Raw genomic sequence first — 17,168 nt, 5'->3', positions numbered from 1 at the left:
TATATATATATATATATATATATATATATATATATATATATATATATATATATATAAAAAGTATTTTTTAATCACTCCACAGATTTAATGTTAGCAAACTATAGTTTTGGACATTACTTTGTGCATGACGTGAATAATTTTTCCACTTTATTCACTTTTAATTGACAATATTAGAATTCCAGTGGGTCAGAAATGTACATACATTAAGTTAACTGTGCCTTTAAGCAGCTTGAAAAATTCCAGAAAACGATATCAAGCCCCCACAAGAAATGAATGTGATGCAATGAAATGTGTAAAATTTATAAATGGTAAATGGTCTGCACTTATATAGCACCTTTTTAACCTTAGTCGTAATCAAAGTGCTTATGGATGGCGCTATCCTGCCATTGGGAGGCACTTGGTGTTCAGTGTCTTGCCCAAGGACACTTTGGAATGTAGAGTCATGTACATACATTAAGTTAACTGTGCCTTTAAGCAGCTTGGAAAATTCCAGAAAATGATATCAAGCCTTAAGACAATTATCCAATTACCTTCCGATAGGAGGTGTACTGAATTGAAGGTGTACCTGTGGATGTATTTTAAGGCCTATCTTTATACTCTGTACCTCTTTGCTTGACATCATGGGGAGCAATTTCAAAATGCCTGAAATTACCACGTTCATCTGTACAAACAATTGTACACAAGTATAAACACCATGGGACCACACAGCCATCATACCGCTCAGGAAGGATACTCAATCTGTCTCCTGGAGATGAGCGTAGTTTGGTGCAAGAACGGCAAATCAATCCCAGAACAACAGCAAAGGACCTTTTGAAGATGCTGGAGGAATCCAGACAAGTATCTATATCCACAGTAAAATGAGTCCTATATTGGCATAACCTGAAAGGCTGCTCAGCCAGGAAGAAGCCACTGCTCCAAAACTGCCATAAAAAAGCCAGACAACAGTTTGCAAGTGCACATGGGGTCAAAGATCTTACTTGTTGGAGAAATGTCCTCTGGTCCAATGAAACAAAAATTAGCCAGTTAGACCACAACGACCATTGTTATGTTTGGAGGAAAAAGGGCGAGGCTTGCAAGCCGAAGAACACCATCCCAACCGTGAAGCATGGGGGCGGCAGCATCATGTTGTGGGGGTGCTCCGCTGCAGGAGGAACTGGTGCACTTCACAAAATAGATGGCATCATGAGGAAGGAAAATGATGTGGATATATTGAAGCAAGATCTCAAGACATCAGCCAGGAAGTTAAAGCTCAGTCGCAAATGGGTCTTCCATATGGACAATGACCCCAAGCACACCTCCAATGTTGTGGCCAAATGGCTTAAGGACAACAAAGTCCATGTATTGGCCATGACAAAGCCCTGATCTCAATCTGTTAGAAATGTTGTGGGCAGAACTGAAAAAGCATGTGGAAGCAAGGAGGCTGACAAACCTGACTCAGTTGCACCAGTTCTGTCTGGAGGAATGGGCCAAATTTCCAGCAACTTATTGTGAGAAGCTTGTGGAAGGCTCCCCAAAATGTTTTACCCAAGTTAAACAATTTAAAGGCAATAATTCTCCCTACTATTATTCTGAAATGTAACATTCTTAAAATAAAGTTGCGATCCTAACTGACCTAAGGCATGCAATGTTTTCTACGATTAAATGGCAGAAATTGTGAAAAACTGAGTTTAAATGTATTTGGTGTGTATAAACTTGTCTTTTAATGAACTTAAACATTAAATTAAATATTTAATATCGCCCTGGCCTAGTTCAGCATGCTCTGTGTGGATAGCCAAATGCTTATGTGAACAGTTTCTTTTCTTAAGATGATTCCCAGTTCATTTCTGAGATGTATAATATATTCAAAGCTCATGGATTTCTGTGCATATTCATAAGAGCATTACTTGAAACGATAACGGCATTAGGTACAGATTAATGCTGTGATCAGATAGAGTGCGGAAGAAGGAGTCGGCCGTTATTTTAAATACTTTTCAGCTCACAGAGTCTCATGCAAGTGGGAAGTTTTAGAATCTATATCACATGTCAAGTGGAGCGCCGCACTCTAAATATAGAATATACCCTACAGGCGCTCAGTTTTAATTACACTGTGCCGAAGTTCATGCATATGTGTGTGATGTTTCAAACTGCAGCTTTGATTCTGTAATCCATATGGTCTTTCACCTAGAACATGTGCGAATCCTCACCATGTTAGCTACGTGGAGTTTTTTTATCCTATTTGTGTGTGTTTCCGTGTGCACATACTGTGCTATCTGTGTGCAATTCCTTCTGAAACTCCTAAACATGGAACAAACAGAAGGGAAACCCACAGGTAACCCATCATCCACCTGTTTGTTGTCCCTGTACACAGTCAATACAACAACATGTATAAACACACACAACCTGAAACACACACACAAATTCCTAATGCTTGAAACACAGCACAGAAGTACTTGATTGGGTCCAAATATAAATGAACACTCTCTGTGGGTTGTCTGAATGACTGGTCAACTAGTTGGTGTTAAGAAAATCATGTATTATTAGTCTAAGTTAAGTTCATGTCCACTACACACTTATTTTGCATTCAAAAACAGCCAGATGTAATGCAACATAATGCTGGAGTTGAAACATGATCAACAATCTTTTACTTGGCACTGCATCTTAAAAACGGAACATGGTGCAATACGCTGAAAAAAAACCCCGCAAGAAATGAATGTGATGCAATGAAATGTGTCAAATTTATAAATGGTAAATGGTCTGCACTTATATAGCACCTTTTTAACCTTAGTCGTAATCAAAGTGCTTATGGATGGCGCTATCTTGCCATTGGGAGGAACTTGGGGTTCAGTGTCTTGCCCAAGGACACTTTGGAATGTAGAGTCATGTACATACATTAAGTTAACTGTGCCTTTTAAGCAGCTTGGAAAATTCCAGAAAATGATATCAAGCCTTAAGACAATTATCCAATTACCTTCCGATAGGAGGTGTACTGAATTGAAGGTGTACCTGTGGATGTATTTTAAGGCCTATCTTTATACTCTGTACCTCTTGGCTTGACATCATGGGGAGCAATTTCAAAATGCCTGAAATTACCACGTTCATCTGTACAAACAATTGTACACAAGTATAAACACCATGGGACCACACAGCCATCATACCGCTCAGGAAGGATACTCAATCTGTCTCCTGGAGATGAGCGTAGTTTGGTGCAAGAACGGCAAATCAATCCCAGAACAACAGCAAAGGACCTTTTGAAGATGCTGGAGGAATCCAGACAAGTATCTATATCCACAGTAAAATGAGTCCTATATTGGCATAACCTGAAAGGCTGCTCAGCCAGGAAGAAGCCACTGCTCCAAAACTGCCATAAAAAAGCCAGACAACAGTTTGCAAGTGCACATGGGGTCAAAGATCTTACTTTTTGAAGAAATGTCCTTGGGTCCAATGAAACAAAAATTAGCCAGTTTGGCCATAATGATCATTGTTATGTTTGGAGGAAAAAGGGGGTTTCTTGCAAGCCGAAGAACACCATCCCAACCGTGAAGCATGGGGGCGGCAGCATCATGTTGTGGGGGTGCTCCGCTGCAGGAGGAACTGGGGCACTTCACAAAATAGATGGCATCATGAGGAAGGAAAATGATGTGGATATATTGAAGCAAGATCTCAAGACATCAGCCAGGAATTAAAGCTCAGTCGCAAATGGGTCTTCCATATAGACAATGACCCTAAGCACACCTCCAATGTTGTGGCCAAATGGCTTAAGGACAACAAAGTCCATGTATTGGCCATGACAAAGCCCTGATCTCAATCTGATAGAAATTTTGTGGGCAGAACTGAAAAAGCATGTGCAAGCAAGAAGGGTCAAAGTGGTAATCAAAGTGCTTATAGATGGCACTATCCTGCCATTGAGAGCAACTTGGGGTTCAGTGTCTTGCCCAAGGACAATTTGGCATGTAGAGTCATGTGGGCCGGGAATTGAACCACCAACCCTGCGATTAGTGGACAACCCAACCCACTCTACCACCGGAGCCACAGCCGCCCACAACATAAAGCTTGTACATGTCGTATTCTCACCATTGCCAAGAGGGGCAATATAGCAGCAGTCAGTTTTCACTTTCTGGTCAACTGCTGTCATGGTGGAGCAACAGTTTGAAAAGAATCTTCCTTAGCAAATCTTCCTTAGCAAATTAAAATGTGGACATGTTTATAGCTATCTACCTGAATAATAACTCCGGTTTAATGGCACAGACATTGTGAGAGTAACTCTTTAATGCCTTTATTGGTGAGTATTGAGGTTAGCGCAATGTCAATGGGACAGCACGCTTCGATGTGTTAGCCAAGCATTCACATCAGCATGTTTGTACTTTTTGCACACATGTCTAGAGTATGTTTCTAGCTTAAACTGTATTATATAGACCACATAGAGATGAATAAAACCACACACAGATACAAACACAATTCTCTCAGCAGGATAAGGCTCTGTAATGGCTGGCAACAGTCCTAATTTAAATTGATTGTGGATTATTTAAATGGGAATGAGTAGCACTTCAAAGATTGCCTTATATTGTGAGATTTAGTGCCCTAAAGGGAACCAGCACATACAGTATATGTATACACACACTAAATGAAATAAGGGATTCATGTTGGTCATACCGTACTATGATAAAGCAGCAACACACAGGCGGCTAAGTTCCCCACGCACAGGAAGTATTTCGATTATAGGATCTGCCAACTGCATTTGCATAATACAGAGATTTTTTTAGGAAGATTTCCACACTGTCTGAAATATCTTGACTCTTTGGTACTGGTTTGTGTTGAGTTGATAGAAAAGTGTGTCTTTGGTTTCAGAAGACTTTCAAAATAGGGAAAAATGACCAACTCCGACTCCACTCAGGGCTCAAAAAGAAGGAGTCTAAAATAGACAATGTGACAATGTGATAATGTAATGGTAGTGAACCGTAACATATACAGAAAATATTAAAATTACATCCTGTAAAGACTGAAACAGGCACTTTTTTATGGAACATTTCTGGCGACCACAGCTGCCGGTATTTTTACTGTAAATTTAACTGAACTTTTGTTACAGTGAACTGAGGAGAAAATGCGGCATTGTAACAATTTTGGCCCATGTTTCAAAACAAATCAAATGAGCTACAGGTCGAAAAACAGCCTAAAGAAGCGGATCATCCCGTCACCGTCACTGAGAAACTGCTCCAAATGATCCAGCACATGAATCAGCATTTCAGATGATTCAAATTGAACCACTTACAAAACAATTTAGGCCATTTTGCTCACCCGATTGAACATTTCATTGAAGAGAACTGACTCAAATGAGTGAATCAAATGAATTGGACATCTCTAGTTCTGATTCAGAATAGATGATATAGTATACTGGATAGACTAGGTGCTGAAAGTTTATTGACGTTTGAGTAATACTCTACATTTACATTTATTCATTAAGCAGATGCTTTTATCCAAAGCGATTTACAAAATGAGCAGGGATAAAACAAAAGTGATTCATCGTAAGGAGACAGTAACATAAATGCCGTAATACAAAGTTTCAGTTGTATTAGAAAACAGTTACCCCAGCACCCCTCTAGATCTGGCCCTGATTGGACAATGCCTTACATTTACATTTATGCATTTGGCAGATGCTTTTATCCAAAGCAACTTACAGTGCCCTTATTACAGGGTCAATCCCCCCGGAGCAACCTGGAGTTAAGTGCCTTGCTCAAGGACACAATGGTGGTGGCTGTGGGGATTGAACCAGCGACCTTCTGATTACCAGTTATGCACCAGTTATGTGCTTTAGCCCACTACGACACCACCACTGCCTTAGTTGTCCAATAGTTCTGGTCTGTTTTCCTATTTCTTCCACTAAAACTGTCAAATTTTGGAGTACACCAGCTTATAGATGGCTACAATGCTAAATAATGTTTGTTTGTTTGTTTGTGAAATATAAAGAGGCTTCACTAGACGGGATGATTCTCTAACTGAGGTTTTTCTGAAATGGAGAAAATGCAAAGCAACAAACAGAGCACTGTACCCCATATCCTATAATGCCCTGCTCCAGCACTCTCTGGCACTGCAATATCAAGGCCTGGCTCTGGAGAAGAAGACACAAATACAGATGATAGAGGAGAGGAGGCTTAAACTATACAGTCCTAACTGCTCAAGTACTAAAGCACAGCCAATCCTGCAGTAAAGGGCATTTCGGAAACCTTTTCAGTGTTTAAAAAGAACAGGCCACAAACCCTCTGACATCCTGCTTTGTCTGTTGAAATTAAAGGCTTTTCTGCAGTTACGGAGTTACGGTCCACGGTGGCCATCATGGACCGACGCCTGGCCATCCCACTCGCAATTGCCGTTTTGTTCATTTTAAGTCTTGGTTACATCTTGGATGATGTTAATTTCAGCATATACTAATAACCTACATTTAAAAGTTGAATATAACATAGTTAATGCAATATGAACTTACATGAACTATTGAACATTTGGCTTTTTATAAATGAATGAACATTAACCAACATGAATAAATGCTGTTTAAATTAGCTTGAGCTCATGAACATTTTTTCGAAACGAAATGACGTCTATTTACACATTTGGCTGCAGTTTCCCAGTGAAATGTCCGGCGGGGGGGGGTGAGTGAATTGGTGTCGTAATCAGACATGGTTTTTAAGGTGAATATTAGATGGAGGTTTTAATGATTAAAACGTACCTCCCTAATGTAAAACTTCAACCTAAACTTAACCAATTGTGATCTAAAATCAAATGAGAGGTGAACAACATAGATAGCCTTACCCTAAATCAACGTCCTGTTACGGTATCATTACATAGCAGCGTGTGGATAATAGTGCAAAAAAGAAGGGTTTATAAAGTCATAATCAGCCGTTTTACCCATGATTTTTAAGTGAGTGAAACGCATAGTTGTTCTAGTCCTGCTAGTATTAATTTTACCAGGAAACTGTGGACAAAATGTAGAACGCGGCATGTAAAAGGTAATTTGCATAAATGTAACCAGCCAAACTGAGAAATCGGGATGAGAAGGGCCTTGGTAAGAGAGGTGACCAAGAGCCCAATGGTCACTCTGGTTGAGCTCCAGAGATCATGTGTGGAGATGGGAGAAACTTGCAGAAGGACAACCATCACTGCAACACTCCACTGACCTGGGTTTTATGGCAGAGCGGCCAGATGGAAGCCTCTCCTTAGTGCAAGATACATGAAAGCCTTCTTGGAATTTGCAAAAAAGCACCAAAAGGACTCTCAGACTGAGAGAAACAAGATTTGAGATTTTGAGTTTGAACTGTTTGACCTCAATTCCAAGCATCATGTCTGGACAAAACTAGGTACCGCTCATCATTTGTCCAACACCATCCCAACGGTGAAACATGGCAGTGGTAGCATCACGCTGTGGGGGTGTTTTTCAGCGGCAGGGGATGGGGGGACTGGTCAGGGTTGAAGGAAATGAAAATGATAATGAAAACCTGGTCCAGAGCCCTCAGGACCTCAGACTGGGCTGAAGGTTCACCTTCCAACAGGACAATGACCATAAGCACACAGACAAAGCAACTTAATAGTGGCTACGGGAAAACTCTGTGAATGTCCTTGAGTGGCTCAGCCAGAGCCCGGACTTGAACCCAATCTTGAAACCTCTCTGGAGAGACCTGAAAATGGCTGTCCACTGATGGTCCCCATCCAATCTGACAGAGCTTAAGAGGATCTGCAGAGAAGAATGGCAGAAAATCCCCAAATCCAGGTGTGTCACATCATACCCAAAAATACTTGAGGCTGGAATCGCTGCCAAAAGTGCTTCAAGTAAGTACTGAGTTAAGGGTGTGAATACTTATGTAAATGTGATATTTCATTTTTTTCTTTTGCATAAATTTGCAAAGTTATCAAAAATCTTTTTTTTTTTTTTCTTTGTCATTATGGGGTATGGTGTGTAGATTGATGTGAAAAAAATTATAATATAAAGCATTTTAGCATAAGGCTGCAACATAAAATGTGAATAAAAAAATGATGGGGTCTAAATACTTTCTAAATGCACTTTGTGTGTGTGTGTGTGTGTGTGTGTGTGTATATATATATATATATATTAGGGCTGTCAATCGATAATTTTTTTAAATCATATTAATTACATGTCCCGATTAATTAATCGTGATTAATCACAAATATTTGCTGAGAAAGCCCCTCATATAAAAATTATTAAATATATAATGATTATACATATTTATATCAATATATAATTATACATAGTTATCTTTAAATGTTAAAAAATTATATATATATATATATATATATATATATATATATATATATATACAAAATTTTCAGATAATTAAAATGTATTACATTCTTGTGGCAGAAGATTTAATCATTAATAAGTCAATGCAAAAAGCAGCTTTAAAATACAATGTATTGTTTACTACCATATTATTGATCATAAGTCAGTCATTGGCACACAGTTTACAGCAGGGGTCCTCAAACTACGGCCCGCAGGCCGAATACGGCCCGCCCCCACATTTGGACCGGCCCTCTGAACAATGCCATGCAGAGAAATATTTTTACAATTTAATTTGAAATATGTTTTAATCATATCATATTTGTGTTTGATAATACATATTGGCTTTCAAAATAAAATTTCCCTTTGTTATAATTATTAAAGTAGCCAAATTATTTGTTAGATTCACCCGGATTAACGTTCCATCGTGATCGAGCAGGTGTACGCGATCCAGCAAGAAAATTTAAAGTGACAACAAAATGGCCAAACGGTTGTGAAAGAGAAAAGTTGATTCAGAATGCAGGGTATTTAACCAAAAGTGGACAAGTGATTATTTTTTTGTTCAATGCAAAGAAATGGCTGTTTGCCTCATCTGTCAAGAAACAGTCTCCGTGTTCAAAGAATACAATCTGCGCCGACACTATGAAACCCGCCACAGAGACAAGTATGCGAAGTTTACAAGGCCAAATGAGAGCAGACAAAGTGTCGAAGCTAAAAAGTGGACTATCTGCTCAACAAAATACGTTTGTACGGCAAACCCAGTTGAACCAGTCATCCATTCGAGCTAGCTTTCAGGTAGCTAAACTGATTGCAACCTGCGGTAGGCCATTCAGTGATGTGAGTTCGTAAAGAAATGTATGAATGCTGTTGCGGAGGAGGTGTGCCCCGATAAGAAAGACGTCTTAAATGCGGTGAGTCTGTCCGCAAGTACAATCACCAGACGAACTGAAGAAATGGGGTATAATGTATATGCCCAGCTGAAGGAAAAAGTGAAAGAATTAGATTTTTTTTCATTAGCGCTGGATGAAAGTAATGACGTGCAGGACACGGCACAGCTGCTCAATTTTCTTCGCGGAGTTAGCTCAAACTTTGAAGTGTCCAAGGAGCTGGCAGCCCTAAAAAGAGTTGGATCTAGACTGGTCTAAGCTGGCCAGCATCACGACTGACGGAGCTCCTAGTATGGTTGGCGCGTCAAGGTGACATAGTTCACACTGATTAGCCTAATACGCATGAGTAAGTAAATAATTTGATTTCAATAGCAATGAATATGAAAAAATGTCATTACGATAGTAATAATGCTCTTTTAATAGGCTATATATCACTTGATATGTATGGTGCATAAATAATAAATTAATCTATCATTAGGAGGCATAATACTGTAAATCCATTTAAAATCATAATAAAATCTCCACAATAAATCACTCCGGCCCATGCCATTTTCTGTTAGACTACGGCCCTCCATTATAGAAAGGAAAAATGATGTGGCCCTCATAGAAAAAAAGTTTGGGGACCCCTGGTTTACAGCAATCCATTACACAAGTGAATTTGTAAATCAGATGGAGATTTATTATGAGGGCTTGTTTAAGGACCCGTTAATGTACAGCTGTGTCAGACATGCTTGTGTAGCGTCTCGGGTGCGTTGCGTCATAAACTTAAAATGTTCACTGTTTCAAGTTAAATATAGTTTAATACATCTTGAGATCTCTTAGTTCGCATTTGCACTCCAAGTGTTTTGAACGCAAGAATGTAACGCATGGTTGTGTGTCTACTGAAGGGTTGTTTTGTTCACTGTATAAACTGTGCGTTGCTCATACAGCTGAAGTTTCACTTACTGCCCTCTGGAGTAAACGGGTGGTACTACAAGCTTGCATTTCTCAGGAATCTTCCTTATTATGGTGCGATTAATTGCGTTAATTTTTTTAACGCATAATTTTTTTGTGTTAAAAAACGTGTTAAATCGACAGCCCTAAAATATATATATATATACATATTGACTGTGTGAGAAAGCAAGACTTTTAACATACTAATTTCTTTGTACACCAAACACTTACATTTTCCCAAACCCTTCCCCCAACACATAAGCGTGCACTCAAGAACACACATAAATACACACTTGCTGTCCTGCTTTCTGTCTTAAGAAGGCTTTGCATCGTGCTGTGTGTCTCAAAGCGGCACTACACGAGTAATTGGCCCATGATGGAGTGCTGATTGCTTTAAAGCACCTGGGGAGTTCAGCACGCATTAGCATTCAATAAAATCACAGATACACACACACACAGATATCAATCGCTGTAAACAAGTTTATCAGAAGAGGATCTCTACACATTTCTTTTTGTGTCAGATGATACTGGAGATTTTGGTCAGTTCAGTTGAATTAAATTAATTTGGAGATTTTTAAAGGGTTTGCTGAAATGACATGCACCCTTTCCCCTTGCAACATCGCAATAGAAAGTTGTGTCGATTATTTATTGATTATATTCAAGATGTCTCGTAATATTTACATTGTCCTACAGTGTTCATGGTTTCTTTGACTTCGGGACATAAAATAAAGTCTTGTTATTCACTTTTTCATGTATTTATGTTTATTTAATGTCTACCAAAAAAAAACAGTTTAATTACTTTAAGGGCAAAATTGTTCAATTTGGTAGAAATGACGCCTGTGGGTTAGTCATAAGCTTTGAAAAATTGATAGAAAGAATTTTCACACAAGAAATATGGATTTTCATAGTTTTCATAGTCTATGTCTGGGACAGCTAAAACAGTCAAATCTATAGCCTACATAAAAGCATTTGGAAAAAAAAAAAATATGGTGAAAAGTTTCTACGTCTAGTTTTAAGAAACTAAAATATAAAAGCTAAATATATACTGCATGTAAAAGTACATGAATGTCATTTTATTTGTTTTGTTTTACAAACTGAGGTGTGAGTCTACATTATTTTCTGTAAAAATCTGTAGTCACACATACATTACTTATCAATACTTCATCCAATATATACTTTTAAAGGAATATTCCGGGTTCAATTTAAGTTAAGCTTAATTGACAGTATTTGTAGCATAACGTTGATTTACCACAAAAAAAAAAAAATATGTTTGACTCCTCCCTCCTTTACAGGTTACAGTGAGGCATTTACAATGAAAGTCAATGGGGACAATTTTTTTAATGTTATTCTCACTTTTTCAAAAGTATATCCACAAGACAAACAATATGGGTGTTAACATGATTTTAGTGTGATAAAATCTCTTACTAATCTTTTCTGTGTAAAGTTAAAGCCAATTGTACAACTCTGTTGTCATGACGATGGTAATGTCAACAAACCCTAAAATGACTTAAAATGATGATTTACACAACTTTACAGCTCAAATAATACCTGAATTTTAACAGAAGAATTTAACAAAAACTTCAGCTTTCTGTGTTTAAACCCTCTAAAAATTGTCCCCATTCACTTCCATTGTTAGTGCCTACCTCGATTTTTGCCTTTTTTTAAAGAAAAGGAGAAACGAGTCGAAATTAGTTTTTGTGGTAACCAACTTTATGCTACAAATGCTCTAGATTGAGCTTAATTTATACTGAATCCGGAATATTCCTTTAATATCATGAATGAGTGGAGTGGTGGTGGCGTAGTGGTCTAAAGCACATAACTGGTAATCAGAAGGTTGCTGGTTCGATCCCGACAGCCACCACCATTGTGTCCTTGAGCAAGGCACTTAACTCCAGGTTGCTCCGGGGGGATTGTCCCTGTAATAAGTGCACTGTAAGTCGCTTTGGATAAAAGCATCTGCCAAATGCATAAATGTAAACGTGAACGAACAATATAGTGCTTTTCGAACTCTACACTTAAAGTGCTTTAGCATCCACCTGGATGATGCGACGGCAGCCATAGTGCGCCAGTAAGCTCCCCACACACCTGCTATTGGTGGAGAGGAGAGAGTGGAGTAATAGAGCCACTTCATGAAAGGGGATTATTAGGAGGCCATGATTAATAAGGGCCAATGGGGGGAATTTGGCCAGGACAACAGGATTACACCCCTACTCTTTGTCCTGGGATTTTTAATGACCACAGAGAGTCAGGACCTCGGTTTAACATCTCATCCAAAGGATGGTGCCTTTTTTACAGTATAGTGTCCCCATCACTATACTGGGGCATTAGGACCCACACAGACTGGTACAAACCAAATTGTATAGTAGCCTACCATATTACCTTTGTGTTGATGTATTTTTGCTAATGATTCTTATTAATATGAAAAAAAAATTATTAACCTGCGTTGCCATCTGAACCTTTAGCAGCATGTTGTAAACAAAGCGCTCTCATTAACAATGCATGCTAATGGTTCATCTTATAGATAAGCATGGTCTATATTGACGCATGTATAGATTACACACTGTCCACTTCGAGATGCAGTCAGCTGGTTCCCCAAACACAAAGCTGTCATCTTCAATGACTCACCTCTCATATCAAAATTCAGACGTTGCATATATTAATTATTGAACAGAGAACATAGATTGCATTTGATGTGCAGTGTGGCTTATTTTGCACAGTTGGGTGAATTTAGATGGTTGTTGTCGTAGCGACGTGATTACAGTAATTAGCTATGCTAGAGTGCATTTACGTTTGTTTATTCATTTTAACATCGTCGTTTGATTGAAGCGGATTTGTTTTTGTTTTGTTTTTTAAATGTAAAACATGCTTTTAAATGTCATATGGTATCACTAACAATAAAATAATAGCCCACTATCCTACGACCATAACATGATACCATGGTAATACCTTTTTATTTATTTATTTGGACATGCACCATGTTAATATCTAAGTTGAAGTATCTTGAGGTACTATGTCAATAAACCCAAGATGGTTGGAAATATCTTAATTATTCAGTACCATCAAAGTACAGTATACATCAAAGTACTTTGGTATTACCATCAGCTTCAAATTAAGTGTTTGTATTTGTTTTTGTAGTTGTATGTATTCATATAATGTTGAAATGTTTTCTACTATAAATGTGCTCTCTCTCTCTCATAGCTGATGCAGCAGCAGGCAGCGATTATGGCTGCATCTCAAGGAGGTTATTTGGCACCCAGTGTGGCGTTTCCCGCGACACAGATTCACCAGGTGGGGGCGCTCAACATGAATGGTTTGCCACCCACCTCCATGACGCCTGTTTCAGGTGAGTCTGATGCATGTCTATAAACCAAATGATTGCCGTTTTAACGCTTGAAATACAGCGCTGAGCGTGTGTTCACCAAAATGAAGTTTGCAATGTCCTGGGAGATATTAACATGCCCCCCACCCCCAAAAAAAGACATATTTAATTGAGAAGCCAGTCTTGTTTTAAGAGAAATAAGAAAGATTTTTCCATGGCTCATTGTACATATCGAAGCAGTTTCCTGGTGAAATGAACTCTAGAGGTACTACAACAACAATAACTTTAATTCACTTGCACGAGTAAAACGGCAGATTATCAGTTCATAAACACTCACTTTCCGCTCTGTTCCTCGCATAATGCTATCTTATGACATCTAAACACTTTAACACTTTTATAGCACATGACTTGTAAGGCGATACATTTTCATCTACATTTTCAAGCTTGTTCAAGCATGATCAAATTGCGCGGTAGCTCAACTGATGGAGCGTTGTTCTTGCATTGAATACAGAGGACCGGGGTACGAGTGCTGAAGAGCACGCGAGTCAACGCATGAGCCGAAAGTGTCATAGAAGCACCGCAAAATGACGTTACATTGGCAAACGTGTTTTTTCCAGTGCCATAAATCACATTTGCTTTTATGGCACTGTATGTTTTGGGAAGCAATTTTAACTTGAGAAAACCTGAGAAAATTTTACTTGCATTTAGTGCCACCTCTGAACTGCCACGAATGGTGCCATTGGCATTATGCGACAAAGAAGAATAGACTTAATTCAAAAGGCTTACCCCATTTGTAAATATTGTCCTGTTCTTGTTGTAATCATAAACCTCTTTACATTTTGAATTTGAAAGAAAATTAGAATTTTAAAGATTTCAAAACGAGACATAACATCATTTTGCTTCTCAAATTAAAATATCTTGTTTTAAGATGAGAAAAAAACAGGAAAAAAATACTTTTTACAGTGTGCTCGGTTAGGACGGTTTACCGGCAGGAAGTATCACTGATTTACGCTCTGTTTGTGTATCCAACCACATCTCGCATTGAATATCAGCTTTCACTCCAAACTTTCACTCATCACCTGATCAATGTCTTGGACTGGAATACTGTAGAGATTTCTATTGATCCGTGTTAATCGATGAGCTGAATATGAACCACATCTCACGGATGTATTTCAGATGCTGACCGCTGAAACTGCACACACACAAACACTGCCGCGGGGTCTCGCTCATCTTAGCAGGCGTTTAATAAGAGGGACACAGGATATCCATTGGTCCCACGAGGAAACAAGCTCTAGAATACGAGAAGCATTTTTTAGAAGTAAACTTTTAGATGTGTTTTTGAAATGGTCAAACTATACTGTAGAGGTTGTTTGAACGTTAATAAATAAATAAATAGATACAGCTATATAATGTAATGCGAGATGGGGCAGCGCAAACTCTATAGAGCGCTACAGCCAGAAGTGCTGTTTACATCGTAGTTTTTTCATAGGGATTTCGTAAAATCCTTCATAAAAGTGTTCTAAGCCATGAACCAAACAAGCACCGAGGTAAATCAATGAGGGAATGATCTCCAATTCCATGAAGCATTGCGATTTGACGCGTTCGAAATAAAAACAATGGAAAAATATACAACTATGGATTCAAAGGTGTTGATTTATAAGTATAGAATCAATATATTTATATAATAGATGTATAAAAAGATAAAAGTAGTTTTGCAGGGTTCTATTGCCATTGTTTGTTGATTCCCTTCGGGATTATGGGTAGTGTAGTTCTTCACCAGGAATTCTGCGATTTAACAAGATTTTTTTTTTAATTAAGTTGAAATAACATGGACTGATGCTACAACAGAAGCATATACAATCAGTTAACAACCTTGGAGCTCAAGGTAGGTCTCTGATTAAAGGTTTATATTGTAAATCATCGTTAAAAAACCAATTCACCTACGTAAAAGAAATTAAATGGTACCAGACTGTTGAGCGCTATTAGACCAGACAGCAAAAAAGTACAAATTATTACTCGCATAATTAAGATGTTAAAAGGTGGCCAATCTGGTTAGTTGCATAGACGTCTTAAAGCTACAGTACAGTGTTTTTTTAAGAAGGGTGTAAAATGGGCATGAACAGGGCTGGACTGGGTCGAGAAATCAGCCTGGGATTTTACATAGCAACTGGCCCAAAAGTTGTTGAGTGAGTGTGTGCGTGCATGTGTGTGTGTGGGGGGGTGAGGGTGTTCGCTGTCCTTTTCTGCATATCGCATCACTGTTTTGTGGTCCGTTCTGCATAATGTGGCGGCTCATTTTAGCTTATTTCGGCCTGTTTCACAGCCGACCCACCATCCCACTCGGTTCTCCCGATGGCTGTTCCGCCCCTGCTCGGCCCCAAAATGCGTCGGCCCACCGGGAAAATGCCCAGTATGCCAGATTACCAGTCCAGCCCTTGACATGAAGACTACATTTAAAGGTGCTTTTGTTGCAATAAACGTTGGCTAACATTATAAGTGAGCTTCTGGGAACATAAGAAGATGCTAAACTAGATTTAGCCATTTTTACATTCCTAAACTAAACGGCACAATGCCAGGGTGTTGCTTTACGGTTGCTAAATTGGTCCGAGTAGTTCTAAAAACATTGTTATGCAGTTGCTAGGGTGTCCCTCGTGGTTGTTAGGTGTTCACTTACTGGCCCAAGTCAAAAGAGCCCCATCCCCCAAGTCTGAAGGTTTGACTAAAGACCCTCTTTCAATGTAAATCTTTGGGATATTTCATCCTCTTTGTCATTTCACCAGGCAAGGTCTGATCATTTGAAGAGTATTAACACCCTTCTCCTCAGGAAGCCACATGTTTTGAGGTGTCATTCATGTGTGTAGCACTAACAGTGTTGGAAGAGTTATGCATCTAAATGTAATACTTAGGGGTATGAGTTTGATCCAATCCCTCAAATCAGTCTGAGCAATGGTAATAGCGATGCTTGCACTAAAAAGTACCACTTAAAAGGCTTCTTTTATGTGAATGTTTAATTATGTAAACATTGATCTGTTCTTTCTTCTAATACATAACCCAAACGGCTCAAGGCACATTTTCAAAAATCTTCAAAGGCTTTATCCCCCCAAAGTGTTGTAATCCATTTGAGTCTTGTGTAATTGTACGCTGTCTGAAATGCCAGGCTTTTGACTGACAGCCGTAATCATCTCCCGGTCGAACAACTCTGAGCAAACACAGAACAGATGCTTTCATCTGCAGAGTGGATGACCTTTACTCAGAGCTGTTCTTGGATCAGAGTTTGCATTTAATATCTTAATGAAACTAATGATGCGACCAGCAGGAAGTTGATCTTAGAACAGTGCTCTCTGATGCTTCATGGAAATGTGCCTGGGGTCACGGCCCCCCGACAAACACGGCTGCTGTTTAGCCATATTACTTTCTTATGCAGAACACAAAAAGAGATATTCTGTAAAATGTTCAAGCTGTTTGTTTTCCGTCCAATGAAAGTATACAGTGGCCAGGTGCTGTCAAGCTCCAAAGCACGATAAAATAGATATGATTTGTGTGCTTTATTCCAAGTCTTCTGAAGCCATACCATAGGTTTGTTGTGAGGAAGAAGATAAAATAATTAAGTCATTGTTAGCTGAAAATCTTCCCCTCCACCTTAGATTAAATTATCATTCACGCTTGCCATGTAGCAGTTTGTGCCAAGGGCTTTTGCCATCACTGAAGTAACAAAAAAAAATGTTGTTTTGTTACAAATGCAAATGTCCATTCCAGATAGCAACCACTGAAT

At 38.8% G+C, this 17,168-nt stretch overlaps 1 protein-coding gene across 1 annotated transcript in view; it reads left to right on the top strand.

Moving 5' to 3' along the window:
- Positions 1–17,168, top strand: part of LOC127644522 (CUGBP Elav-like family member 5) — a 194,840-nt gene that overhangs the window by 162,260 nt on the left and 15,412 nt on the right. Inside the window, exon 7 of the mRNA XM_052127717.1 lies at positions 13,276–13,420. Coding sequence (XP_051983677.1) covers positions 13,276–13,420 — 145 coding nt within the window. The remainder of the gene's footprint in view (positions 1–13,275; positions 13,421–17,168) is intronic.

Source organism: Xyrauchen texanus, chromosome 6, assembly GCF_025860055.1.
Source record: "Xyrauchen texanus isolate HMW12.3.18 chromosome 6, RBS_HiC_50CHRs, whole genome shotgun sequence".
Taxonomy (NCBI): Eukaryota; Metazoa; Chordata; class Actinopteri; order Cypriniformes; family Catostomidae; genus Xyrauchen; species Xyrauchen texanus.
Note: the sequence above shows the minus strand (reverse complement) of the source record. Positions and strands in the feature narration are given on the sequence as shown.